This window comes from Acomys minous (genome assembly GCF_964271855.1).
Source record: "Acomys minous genome assembly, chromosome: 8".
NCBI classification, from domain to species: domain Eukaryota; kingdom Metazoa; phylum Chordata; class Mammalia; order Rodentia; family Muridae; genus Acomys; species Acomys minous.
The window spans coordinates 102,327,280-102,340,464 of NC_140489.1; the positions used below are offsets into that span (position 1 = coordinate 102,327,280).

General features: G+C 55.4%; 1 protein-coding gene across 3 annotated transcripts; it reads right to left on the minus strand.

Moving 5' to 3' along the window:
• Nucleotides 1-155: 155 nt before the first annotated feature.
• Nucleotides 156-7,955, minus strand: EMILIN1 (elastin microfibril interfacer 1). 3 transcript variants are annotated; one of them, XM_084791519.1, is made up of 8 exons: nt 7,321-7,955; nt 6,189-6,314; nt 5,633-5,853; nt 2,556-4,475; nt 1,826-1,951; nt 1,422-1,439; nt 1,155-1,292; nt 156-827 (listed from the first exon to the last, which is right to left on the minus strand). In XM_084791519.1, the coding sequence occupies exons 1-8, from the start codon at nt 7,488-7,490 to the stop codon at nt 490-492; spliced, it is 3,057 nt and encodes a 1,018-aa protein (XP_084647645.1). In that variant the 5' UTR covers nt 7,491-7,955; the 3' UTR covers nt 156-489. The 3 variants fall into 3 exon arrangements, with proteins under 3 accessions (XP_084647645.1, XP_084647646.1, XP_084647647.1); XM_084791520.1 differs by lacking the exons at nt 5,633-5,853; nt 6,189-6,314; nt 7,321-7,955 and adding exons at nt 4,776-4,855; nt 4,943-5,088; XM_084791521.1 differs by lacking the exons at nt 5,633-5,853; nt 6,189-6,314; nt 7,321-7,955 and adding an exon at nt 4,776-4,859.
• Between the last annotated feature and the right edge of the window lie 5,230 nt (nt 7,956-13,185).

Below are 13,185 nucleotides of genomic sequence, written 5' to 3' on the forward strand. Positions count from 1 at the left end.
CTGAGGCTGCGTCCGCAGGCGCCCTTTGCAGAGAGAGAAACAGGCAGGGTTGCCTCCTTCGGACTCTGTCTTCTCCCGCTCTATCCCTTATCTACCCTTGAACATGAACTGGAGCAGAATAGCTACGTAGAAAAACAATCAATCAAACAAACAACAACAAAAACAAGTGTCTTTATTCCTGAATAGTTTAGTAAGGTGGTGTGGGCTTGGAGAGCCCTGGATCCCCGAGGATTGAGGAGGCAAAGGGTGCGAGGCTCCGCAGCTGGGGTCCTCGAGAGGGCTCTGGCGGGGACGGCAATGAGGCCAAAAGTCAAGAGGAGATGCCTAGGTCCCAGAGACCACGGTGTCCCGGCGTGCGAAGTGGTCGCTCTGGATGCATGACCCGCAGCAGGACGTGGTCCCTGGACTTGGCCCAGCCTTGGTGAGGAGCAGCCACCCAGCTGGCACTGCTGCCTGTGTAGATAAGTTTGGTGGCTGGGACGACCCTGTCTACACCTGTTCAAGTTCTGTGTCCTCGTAGAGCAGGGCTCCGCTGAAGATGGTGAGCGGCTCCTCCGAGTGTGCCAGCTGGCCCATGACCAAGTCAATACAGACTGTGTCTCCGACCTGCAGTGGCAGGATGAGGCTGAAGACGCCCAGAGCGCCGGGGCTGGGCTGACTTTCGGCCACAGGCTTATTCTCCAGTCCCTCAGGCTCGTAGCCTCCGGAGTCAATGCGGGCCACTCCCAGGTTGGAGCGTGACAGCACGGCTTCCACTTTCTCGTGCCGGTGTCCAGTTAGTACAGCGCTCAGCAAGTAGCGTCCAGCCAGTGGTGCAGTGAATACACCTGGGGACAAGGATGATAGTCAGGAGGGGAGACGGTGGCTGGGCAAGGAAGGGCTCTCAGAGAATGGGTACCGCACTCTTGGACTGTGGAGTCGCATGCTGTGATTCCACTAGACTGTAGGGGATCTGCTGTTGCATGCACAGCAGTTACTGCAGGGAGCGGTGTAGGTAATCCAGCAGTCCGTCCCAAGAAAGATCTGTGATGTGAATACCTCCTCCCCTCCCTGCTCTGTCCTCGGCCAACTTCGGTGAGAATTCACCAGAGAGTCTTTCTAATTACAAAGTGAAAAGATGTCCTTGTTTCCTCAAGCCAGCCCTCCTAGGGTACCTGTCTCCGGGTTGTAGTAGCCTCCATCGTTGAGCAGGACTCTGTCGAAGGGGACCGTGCCAGGATCTGACCGAGGCAAACTCAGGGCAGCCGAAAAGGCCACCCTGGGCACGGGGGCTGCTGGTAGTCCCTCCACTCCTGAACAGGGATGGAATGAGATTAAGAATGGGGCTCATAAAGCCCCAGCCTCTGTCCCCAGGCTGCCCGAGGACTGTCCTCCTTTAGGCCCAAGCTCATTTGCCCTTCCAGAGTCTAATGAGAACTTACCCTGTTCACCTTGAGGACCTGTGGGAAGAAAGGGGGCAACAGTGAGTAAGGCCTCTTTCCCTGTGCCACTCAGCAAACCGCTAGCTTGCTCTGCTCTGCGTGTTAGGTGTGTGTTTCCGAGCAGGAGTGAGGCACCAGGAAGAAAGAGCACAATTGGGGTCCAAGCTTGAACTTTTTCATACCCCAGACGGCCCTTGTAGGCTAACACGAATCTGTAAGGCGGCAGGGACACCAAAATCCCAGCAGCCAAATGGCCATCTCAGCCCCTAGCCCCTCCCCATCTTCCCGATGCTAGAGGTTCAGCGCCTCTATCTCCTTAACTGCTTTCTGCTTCCCAGTCAAGAACGCCTGGGATGCCAGCATAGTGGCAACCCTGGCTGTAGCGAGGGTCTTCCCCAACGTACCTGGTGGTCCAATGGCCCCCCTTTGTCCATCTTTGCCAGGAGGTCCTGGAGGCCCTGCAGGGCCTAGAGGCCCCTGTAGCCCAGGAGGCCCAGGGGGCCCAGGGGGCCCAGCCTCGCCCGCAGGTCCTAGGATAACAAAACCAAAACGGAGATGAAGGAGATTGGTAAAGGGAGTTTCCCACGGACAGGAGAGGTTGGTGGCTCCTCACGTAGGCAGATGAGTGGAATGGATGGGCTCAGAGGAAGATGGCCACATGGGGTTCCGTGTGCTGTGGCAAGGTCCCTGGCTGACAGAGCCACATTCCACTACAGGCCATGTCCCAATTCCACCCAAAGGCCCAGCTAAGCAACCAGAGGGAGGGCAGGGAGCCACACCCTGGCAGCTTCTCTGCAGAGACACTTCAACCCCCCGCCCCGAGAAACAGTAGGGGCTACAACTGGGGCGGAGTAAAGAGGTGGATGAAACCAGGCCTCCTTGCTGCCTGTCGTAGGGTGGAAGGGAACAAGAAATGGCTTGAAGCCGGGCGTGGTGGTGCACGTCTTTAATCCCAGCACTCGGGAGGCAGAGTCAGGTGGATCACTGTGAGTTTGAGGCCAGCCTGGTCTACAGAGTGAATCTAGGACAGCCAAGGCTACACAGAGAAACCTTGTCTCAAAAATAAATAAATAAATAAATAATAAAAGAAATGGCTTGAAAAGGGATTTCCCCTGTCATGCCTTCTGTTCTCACCAGTAAAGTCCTTCAGGCTAAGCTGCTGCAGACGGTCTTCCAGGAGCAGCAGGGAACTGTTGAGGGCACCAAGCCGCCTGCCCAGGCCTGCCTGGCCCCCCAGCAGCTTCTCCAGCAGGGCGGCCTGTGTCAGGCTGGTGCTGTTGCTTTCTCGTAGTGCATCCCAGAGCCCAGCCACATGTCTGGAAAGGCCTTCACGCAGGCCTTGTAGTCCCCCTGCCACAGTGTCCAGTCGCTCGCAGACTCCCTCAAGACGACCTAAGCGCCCCTCTAAGCTAGGGCACTGGCCCACCTGCGCCTGGCTCTCCTCCAGGCCCCGGAAGCGCTCCTCGCTCTCTGTCATGTGCTCTGTGGCCTCCTGTTGTAGCCTGTTGATCTCAGAGATGATGCTGTCCTTGGTGGCACCCAGGTCAGCCAGATCAGCACCTTGGCCCTCCACAGTGGTCTGGAGTTCGTGCAGTGAGTCATTGAGGGAGCTGAAGGTAAGGATGACCTCAGAGAGCTCTCCTTGCAAGGCCTGGAGGGCTGAGCCTGAGCTGCCCCCAAACACACTGAAACCATCCAGAGGCCCACGGCTTGGTCCTCCACCACCTGGACCAGCTCCAGGTCCCCGTGGGGGTAACAGTGGACAGGAGCAACGTTCCACGCCATCCCGAAGGCGACCCAGCTCCTCCTGGACACCGCCACAGGCGCCACAGCCCTCATCCCCACGGGCTTGCAGCAGACCCTCCAGCTGACTTAGCTGGGCTGCTGTAAGATTGAGGCGCAGCGAGAGCTCTGCAGCCGTCTCCTCCTGTGCATCCATGCGCTCCTGAAGCCGGCCCAGGATCCCTTGCAGTCCCTCCAACATGGCCTGCTGGGCCTCCCCTGCTGCACCCACTTTGTGCAAGCCTGAGGCCACCAAGCGTAGCTGGCCCTCACTATCCAGCACCCTGCGCTCCAAGGCACTAAGGATCTCATTGACCTGAGATTCCTGCTGCCCGGGACCCCCAGAGCAGAGCTGTCCACAAGCCTGCACAGTTCCTGCCACCTGCTCTTCCAGCAGATCTAGACGGCCACCCAGCTCCCTGCTCACATTGGCCAGTAGGTCCTCCAGCTTTTCTAGGCGTCCTGGAGCAGCAGGCAACCAGCGGCCCAGCTGGCCTGCTCCTCCAGGCCGGTCCTTCTCCCGCTCCTCTGAGGGACCTAGCGTAGAGTTGAAGCGGTCCTCCAGGCGGGAAAGGCGGGAGGCCAAGCTGGTGTAGCCTGGGGGGTGGCGCCCCTGCCCTGCAGCTCCTCCCAACTCAGAGCCTCTCCGTCCACTTAGCACTGTCACCGAGCCAGCCACCACATCTAGCCTCCGCTCCAGCTCCGACAGTCGGCGACCCAGCTCTGGGGGGCAGCATTCTTGAGGGGGTCTCCTGGCCATGGCGGGTCCTGCGAGTTGCTGCTGCCGCTCCTCCATGGAGGATAGTAGCTTCTCGAGTGTTCGCAGCCGCTCCCTATCCTCCTGCTGCTGCTGCCGGAAGCCATCCAGTCCCGCCAGACACACTGAGCAAGATTCCTGCAGCTGTCTTTCCAGCTGCCTTAACAGTTCCTCACTGGGGCCAGAAGGAACCGGAACAGGGGCCCTGCTGCCTCCGCCCGGGCCTCCGTTATGATGGTTGTTCAGGTGGCCGAGCTCCTGGTCGTGGGTGGAGACGCGGTTGTCTAGGAGCTGCAGCTGCTGCTGGATCTCACTGAGGGTCTCCCGCACCCCGGGGCGGGCAGCTGCATCTGCGGGCTGCTGCCTCCCGTTAAAGGCCGTCTCCACAGCCCTCTGTACATCTTCTGCCAGGCGCCCGTTCATTCCCTGCAGGGCACCTCGAAGGCCTTGCAGTTCTCTGGTCAGGCTCTTCACCTGCTGCTCTAGCTGCTGCACTTTCTCTGACTCACCAGGACCTGAAGAGAGAGAGAAAGGCAGATGGATGCCTGAGGGGCTGGACCTCAGAGCTCAGAATACATGGTTAGGCCCTGCTTCCCCCAGTGCCAGCAAGAGTCAAGGGCCTTCTGGCTCTCCTTTGGATGCTTTGAGCAAGAGGGCGGAAAATACCCACAGGCCAGAGTTGAACCACAGCTCTTAAAACTTCTCTACCGGGCTGATACTCTTGACTTTTAATGGCACAGGAAACAGAGACCAGAAGAATTAGGCAAGGAGTCCCCGAGTATAAGCTTAACAAGTGGCCACGCCAAATTTCAAACCTAGGTCATCCAGCCACCCAACGCACATCTTTTCCGCTTGTCCTCAGGGCCTCGTGACTTCTTGGAAACTGTTTCCTTATCTGGGAAATGAGAATGACACCATGTGTCCTCCCTCTTAGGGCTGTCAAACGGTTCAAAATGGGAATGTGGGAAAGTACTTCACATACCACTGAGCCATGACTGGGCATTTCCCTATAGCACCACAGGGACAAACAAGAAGCTCTTGGAGCAAGTCGGCTGGGGTGCTGGCTGGCTAGCCAGTCAGCCAGAAGTTCCTGTTTCCATAATTATAGCTCAGTTATCTCTTTGGCAGGAAAAGAGCGCGCATCCGGTGTGCTTAGCCTAACACATACACACAGGAGGAAAGAAAAGGCAACAGGGACCATTGCATTCTGGGATCTGCAGTCTCCAGGGGCCAAGGAGGGGCCTGAGACCTGTAGTCAGGTGCAATGCATGCTAGGATTTGTAGTCTTAACTGTCTTCCCTATAGACAGCGCCTCAAAAGGAATTTTCTTCTTCTCCCATAGCTGCTCCCGACTAGGAAGGACCTTTGGCCGCATGAGGGCGTATGTGAGCAAACTGTCTCTATGCCTTCTTTTATTTGGCTCTACGTTTTTTTTAGGTCCTTCAATCAATCTTCCCCGCCCCCGCCCCCGCCCCGCCCCGCCCCCTCGCGCCTGGCCTGGACATACTCAATTCAAGCAACCATGCACAACACATGGCAGAATCTCAGGGACGTTATTAACTCCGTTCTGCTCACCTTCCCCCCAGTTTAGAGCACAGAGGTTTCCCTCCACAGCTGGGCTCCACATTTTTCCACTCGGGATCTCCCCTTCCCTAGCAACTTGCAGACTCACCTTCTCCTCCTAGTCCACTGAGGTGGCTGCCTGCACTGGAACCAGATAGGTTGGGGCGGGCCGGCCTGGGCCGGGGGTGTGGTGTGGAGGGCGCGGGACCCAGAACGGAAGCAGGGCCCTCTCCACAGTCATCGCCCCCATACCCTTGACAGCACCGCCACTCCATGTCTGTCACTGTCTTGTAGGCCACTCGGTAGCGAGGGCGAAGGAAGCTTCGGTACCTGGCCAGAGGAAAGGAAAGCTTTGTGTTCTCTTGGTGCTGCCAGTCACCTTGTACTTCAGGCTGGGTCTCCCTCTTTGGCTAGTATATGGTCTTGCTCAGTTGAAAGCCGGACGCCTGAGCTAATCTCTTTGAGGCTGACCTGCCTAACAGGTTGAAGGCTATAGTAGCTCGCCAGCCAAGTCAGGACCAGACTATTTTCTCAAAAATGGTTCTGACTGAATTCCTGTCTTCCCCCCTGCTCCCTGCTTTGCACACACTCCCTAGGTGGTCACCAGCTGTCTGCCCTTGCCCAACTCCCATTCAGTACCCAATCCCCTAGAGTTGGGGGCTCACATGATACTTCGGGGACACTGGGGCTGGCCCCAGCCACAGGGCTGATAGTCTGGCTTGACAAAGGTCTCCACTCCATCCTCAAGGACGCAGCTCACTGTCCGAGTCACCACGTAGGCACACCAGTTCCTGTAGGCACAACCCTACCTGGGCCAAAGGACCAAAGACACAAGCCCCAGTGGGCCCAGAGGCTGAAGGAGGGTTGAAAGATGAAGGGGCCTTGAGGACCAGTTGAAAGTTAGGGCATTTGCAGGGATAGCCCCCCAGCCCTCATATATCTCTCTCTCTCTCTCTCTCTCTCTCTCTCTCTCTCTCTCTCTCTCTCTCTCTCTCTCTCTCTCTCACACACACACACACACACACACACACACACACACACACACACAACTTCCTTGTGCCACTGTAGCAGATAAAGACTTTTCAAGGCGGGAAGGACATAATGAAACACACACACACAAAGAGAAGTCAGTCCTCATGACTGTGAGGTCCCAGGGCACCCTAGAATTCACAGCCCCTTGGGTCCTTCTTTGGGCCTGTCTCAAGCCCCAGCTGTGTAAGTCAGCCAACTGGGTTCTCGCAGACAGTCCACTGCACACAGTGCTTTCGCCCACCCTCAACGAGAAGAGCAGGGGCAGGCAGATGTCTGGCCTACAGTTAAGTAGAATAAGCCACTGATGGGCTCTGTCCCCCTGGGGCTTGCGGTGCTGCACTCTTGGCCCCGTTCACACTGGTTTCAAGTCTGTGGGCTGCCGTGGAGCCAGAGGGGACAGAACAGGAGGAGTGTCAGAATTATACTTTAGTGGACGGGCCAAGGAAGCCCTAGAGAAGGACAAAAGGTCTGCCTGATCCAGAGCAGGCTGCCACACGGCTGGCAGGCAGAAAGCTCTGGTCCACGCTTCTCTGTGTAGTTTCCCTAGGCACCCAACTTGCAGGCCTCCGTAGGGAGGAGGTGAGAGCGGATCCCCCTCAGGCAACCGAAGCCCTGGAAAAAGTCCCGCTGGAAGTGCACATGGGCAGGCCATTGGGGTTGGGCGCCCTTGCTCTCTCTCCTCTTCATTGCATTAAGCCTGCTGCCCACCTTCTGGGGACTTTCCCAACCACAGCCTCCAGCCCTGGCTAGGATACAGACTCTTACCTGTGGCGGCTGGCAGGCCGTGGTGAGTTCTGGGCCTGGGGTCCCCCAGGACTGAGGGCCCCACTGCCCCCTGTGTAGAGGCTGTAACCCCGAGGAGGGTAGCTGGCAGCCTCTGTAACTACAGTCAGCAGACAGCAGAGATAGCAGCTCCAGAGGGTGCTGAGGGCCATGGTGAGGGGTTCCTTGCCACCCACCCTCACAGACACATCCCGGCCTGAGCACTGATACAAACCAGAGCCTCCAGGGGATGCCGCTGCCTTAGGAGACAGCGCACTAAGCCAGTTCTGTCCCTAGTTTCCTGCTTGCAGCCCCCAGCTGCACGCCTCCTCCGTGGCTGCTGGGCCTGACCCCTCTCTCCCCCTCCTCTTTCCTCCTCAGGCTCCTGTCTGTCCCTCCCTCAGTTCCTTCCGCTCCCCTCTTCTGCACTTCTGAGGGGAGTCTGTTCTCCCGGCCCCTGGCCTCCTGTGCCTGGTCCCTGCCCCTCTCCGAGGCTGCTTCCTGAGCCTCCACCCCCTGCCTCCAGCTGGCTCTCTTCTGGTCTCCCTGGTCTCTTCCCTGGTGACTAGATCCTAAGGATGACAGAGCTTTGCCCCTGTGGCTGTTGAAAGGCACTAGAGTGACCATGGGGCGGGCCAGCCTCTTCCCTCCCTCCCTTCTCTCCCCTCCCTTCCCCCTGTCTGGCTGGCGGGCCAGCCTCCCCCTTCCTCCCCCACCTCTCCAACCATCGTGCGCCACATCTGCTTCTTGTTAACTCCGGGAAAGAGGGGGGGAAAAAGGAAAAACAGAGAAATGTGGAGTTGCCGCCGGGCTTAAGGCCAGCCTCTCAGACAGGCCACATGGAGCTGGGGCCAAATTTGGATAGGAGGCCAAGGCGGATGGCTAGGACCAGGGACCAGCATCAGAGTCCTAGATTCCCTGTGTCGGTCAGGTCAGAGTAGGACCCTTGAGAAGATGAAGAGAGAGGGAGCCCTGAGGACAGAAGGGTATAACATATGTGGGGGGCTTTGCAGGACCTTGTCACCCATGGGTCCCACTGTCTCCTTTTAGACGCCCACAGTGGGAAAGTAATTAATTTGTCCAAGGTGACACAGCAAGTCAGTGACATGTATGAGGTTAGACTCTAAATGACTTTAGTGACTCAGGAGGCCAGGGAGGAAAAAGAAAAGTACCCAATGGAGAAAGATGGGACAGATGAGAACACACACACACACACACACACACAGAGAGAGAGAGAGAGAGAGAGAGAGAGAGAGAGAGAGAGAGAGAGAGAGAGAAATCAGAAAACAAAGAGCAGTCTTTTCTTAAACAATGGAGGGGATGGTGGGGGAAGGAATTCCTTCAGGCTGCCAGTGCTGAGGGTCAGGCTGTAACCAGCAGGGTGCTTAGGGTGGTGATGGAGGTAAGACCTTGATGCTCTCTAGGGAGGCCAGTCACCTCTCTGTAGCCTGCAGAGAGTTCTTGGCTTAACCTGAAGGCTTGACCTGAAAGCCTGTGGGGATGGCGGTGGCACTCCTCAGGATCTCGTCACCACTGGGTCCCGCTGCCTCCTTTTAGAGACCCACAGTGGGAAAGCAATGCATTTCCTCCTGCCTCTTGCCTGTTCTCTCCATGCCGTGTTCCAGACCCGTGTCTCCCAGGGACAGTAGAAGAGGAAAGCTGAAGTGCCAGCCAGCCAGAGGTTACAACAGGCTGCTGTGTGGCAGGTCCTGGAGAGGTCCCCGAGTTGCACAGACAAGTCTAAAACTCTGTTGCTGTCAACTGAGGAGCAACTTAGGCTGGTTGGGGAATGGAACAGGGCCCCCAGACAGAACTACAAAGGCAGGACAGGACGGACAGACTGATTGCCAAGAAGCCAGGACAAAGGGATGGTATGATGCATTCTCTGGCTAAGGGTTGGGGAGGGGGACAGCTGGCTGCAGGGGTAGTGGGGAAAGCTGCTAGAAAAGGCAGTGTGGCGGGGGAGGAGGAGGAGTAAAGGACAGAGATGAGGGAAGAGCAGTGATTGAGGCTCAGGGACTGCCGTCTGCCTCGGTTTCTTCCTCAAACTCAGGGATAACTTCTTCCACCTTAGCTTTGTGGTGTTTAATACAAACCAAACACTTCTGAATAGTGCCCAGAATACGGTCAAGGCCTAGACTATGTTAGTTCTTTTTTGTTTTTATGTTTTGAGACAAGGTCTTGATATGTATGTAGCCTAGGCTGGGCTGAAACTTGTGGGAAACCTCCTGCCTCAGCCTCCTGAGTGCTGATATCACCATACTCAGCATCTGTTAGCGGTTAATTGTCAGGAAGGAGCAGGGCAGAAGTCAGGAGAGGTTGGTTATGGGGCCAGTGAGAGAGAGGCTTCCATCACTGGTAAGGCTGTCTGGAGTCAGTAAGAGCAGTGAACGCAGAGTGAGGTTACAAGGACTTTAGGCTCAGCTTCTGGAGCTTGCAACTTTGACTACATTCCAAAAGCGCCACTGGGAGACTGTGTGCTCTTGAGGATCTCTTCCAAAGTCTACACTGTAGAGCGATGCAGAAGAGGAGCTGTGCTGTGAGCATGCCCATGGAAAGAAAGAAAAGGCATGCCTGCTCGGTGACTGGAGAGAAAGGGGAACACCACAGAAAATCCCAGAGCCTGAAGAGAGTAGGTCTAGAGGGAAGAAAGGCTGTTTCAGTCTGAACATACCGGAAAAGAGAGCGCAACACGTGCTAGTAGAAATGAATGTCTATAAACAGGTTAAAATGCAGACCTGCATCCTGGGAACAATTTACAGTGTGCTTATTGGGGCCACATGAATGCATGTCACCAACTCCTCTCTGAGACTCAGTGACCTGCCCCTGCTCCCGAGGGCTATGGACCTAGAATATGACCGTGATGGCTGTATGTTTGCTCTTCAGGGGCCTGGGGACCAGCACAAGGCAGACTTCAAGGAAGTGTCCGCCGGAGGTCCTGATTTCAGGAGGCCACTGACAACATTAAAAAAAAAAAATTAGCCTAAACCGTCTTGCTGCTGCCCAATTGCCACACACTCCCCCTCCTGCTCTATGGAATTAGAAACTCTATTGTACAGTTTAAATGTGTCAAGTAAGACACTGGTAGCTTTGAAAGGTAATTGCAGTCAGTTGTATTTCAGTTAGCCTTCTTATTAGGAGCCAAGACCTAGGATCTGACATGAATGATTGTGAAATCTCCAACTCACCATTCACTGGCAATGAAAATTCCCACTGCTGCTGGGCATGGTGGTGCACACCTTTGATCCCAGCACTAGGGAGGCAGAGGCAGGGGGATCTCTGTGAGTTTGAGGCCAGCCTGCTCTACAAAGTGCATCCAGGACAGCCAGAGCTACACAGAGAAATCCTGCCTCAAAAAACAAACCAACAAAAAGATGACAACAACAATAAAAGAAAATTCCCATTGCTGGCCTCAGGGTGAGCGAGCAGGCTGCAGTGGCAACCAGTGTTGGCTAGGATGCAGTAGTGGTAGTGATGGTGCCTGTGTAATTGCTGTGGGAGTATTGACAGGCAGCCACAAATTTCCAAATAATTGCTTGAAACAAAACAAAACAAAACAAAACAAAAAAACAAAAAAAAAAAAAACAAAAAACAAAAAACAAAAAAAAAGCTAAGTCCCTGTAATAAGACAGAGTCTATTTTATAACATCTATAAGGTGGGGGATTTCCAATGACCTAATGCCTGTGGGAAATCTTGACTCTACTACTGATTCATTTAGTTATCACTGACTTAGCAAGGAGCTCAAGTTCCCAGAACCAGGACAGCTGAGTCTAGTTCAGTCCTGAGACTGGTTTGTATTTTAGTTCCTCCAGGCTCTAGGCCAAATGGCCCACTGAAGGCTGATAAGGACTCTCTGACCTAGGCTCAGGGAAGGGAAGGGAAGGGGAGGTGAAGGCCACTTCTGGGTAGTTCTAAAATAAATCTTTTCCCGGCTGTCCTTGACCTCTGGACAACCTCCTGAGTCTACCCTACTGTGGGGGGAGGGTCTGAAGAACAGGTGACACTGCCTTTAGCCAGCTGCAGGGGCCTCAGTTAGGTTACCTCCTGGGACTGTTTCCTTCTTTACCAATAAATAAATAAAATGATGATAACGAATCTCTGAGGTGCCTCTCAGTTGTGGCTCTCTAGGATACTATAAGCCTAGCTCAGGAGGTTCCAAAGTTGAAGCACTTTCCCAGGCTTTCTCTTGTCATCTGCAGCCTAGAGGCGCAGTTTCTTTTAAAACTATGGTCTAATTCTGAGACAGCTGCACACCTAAGTGCTTGAACTCGGATCTGCTCCAATTTTCCAGGAGACATGAAGCATAATAATGTGTAATCCTAAAATCTAGACATCATTCTTTCAGGGCGGAGCTGGGGACACACGGACTCATGGAGGAGTGCCTGGGGAAAGCACATCTGGGTTTTCACCCATGGCTTGTGGAGGGAACATAGGCCTGGGATTTCTAAATATGAAACTTCTGGGAAACAGTGAGCGGGGGCTGGGGTAAGAAGTGGGAGGAGGCGTGGAGACCTATAAAGTAACCCTGAAGGCAAGTATTGAATTTAGGAGCAAACTGGAATCGCTTCTTGGTCTTTTGGCTAAGATCTTGTGTAGGAGCAAACTGGACACAAACTGCTGATGGTCTGAGACCAAAGAAACCACACTAGAAGAGTGCAAGCCCAGCTCACTGTGCTCACAGAAGGCAACGTGGTCCCCCGTCCCAGCTCACTGTGCTCACAGAAGGCAACGTGGTCCCCCGTCCCAGCTCACTGTGCTCACAGAAGGCAACGTGGTCCCCCATCCCAGCTCACTGTGCTCACAGAAGGCAACGTGGTCCCCCGTCCCAGCTCACTATGCTCACAGAAGGCAACGTGGTCCCCTGTCCCAGCTCACTGTGCTCACAGAAGGCAACGTGGTCCCCTGTCCCAGCTCACTGTGCTCACAGAAGGCAACGTGGTCCCCTGTCCCAGCTCACTGTGCTCACAGAAGGCAACGTGGTCCCCTGTCCCAGCTCACTGTGCTCACAGAAGGCAATGTGGTCCCCTGTCCCAGCTCACTGAGCTCACAGAAGGCAACGTGGTCCCCTGTCCCAGCTCACTGTGCTCACAGAAGGCAATGTGGTCCCCGTCCCAGCTGTTTGAGCCCTATAGCAGCTCCCGTAGAGTTTTCTTTGGCTCTGAGAAGCAGAGGCCTCCCCTGAGCCCCGGCCCCCCTCAACCGCAAAGCAACTGGCTTCCATTACCTCTGACAGCTCTAGAGCAATCGTCCGCCCCCCCCCCGCCCCATCTGACTCCACATCGTTCCCTTTTATGGTGAAGCTGAGGAGAAATCAAGAAGGGGGGAACCCGTTTCTAGCTGGATAGACGGTTGTAGAGATTCAGGGTGCTGTTCCCCTCACCAGTGACCCTCGGGTGTCTGGATGTCTGTTGCAGCCAACGCTCTTTTTCACCACAAACCCACGACCCCTCTGGCTTGTTCCAGCCCTTCCTTTCCTACCCCCTCCTTCACATCCGGGGGGTGATTTCCCACTTGGCCGAGGTCCCACGTTTGTTTTTTGGTTATGAGAGGGTCCACCCTAATTCCAACGCCCACCTCCACGAGTGGGATGCAGGCAGGGAGCCCGCCTGAGACTGACACTGGTCAAGTAGTCACCATCCGCCTGTTGGGTAGGACGTGGTCTCAGAAAAACTAGCATCTGTGAGATCACCGGCATCCTCAGTCCTGTTCCCCATCCCTACCACCAACGAGCCGGGGAGGGAACCGAGAGGGCAGGACCCAAAGGAAGCACCTGGCTGGGTCGGGCAGGGAAGTGAAGGGTAGGCAGCATGCAGGAAAGTGGTTCGGAGCCTGCGTGTCAGGCCTAGCTTCCCGCCTGCTGCACCCTC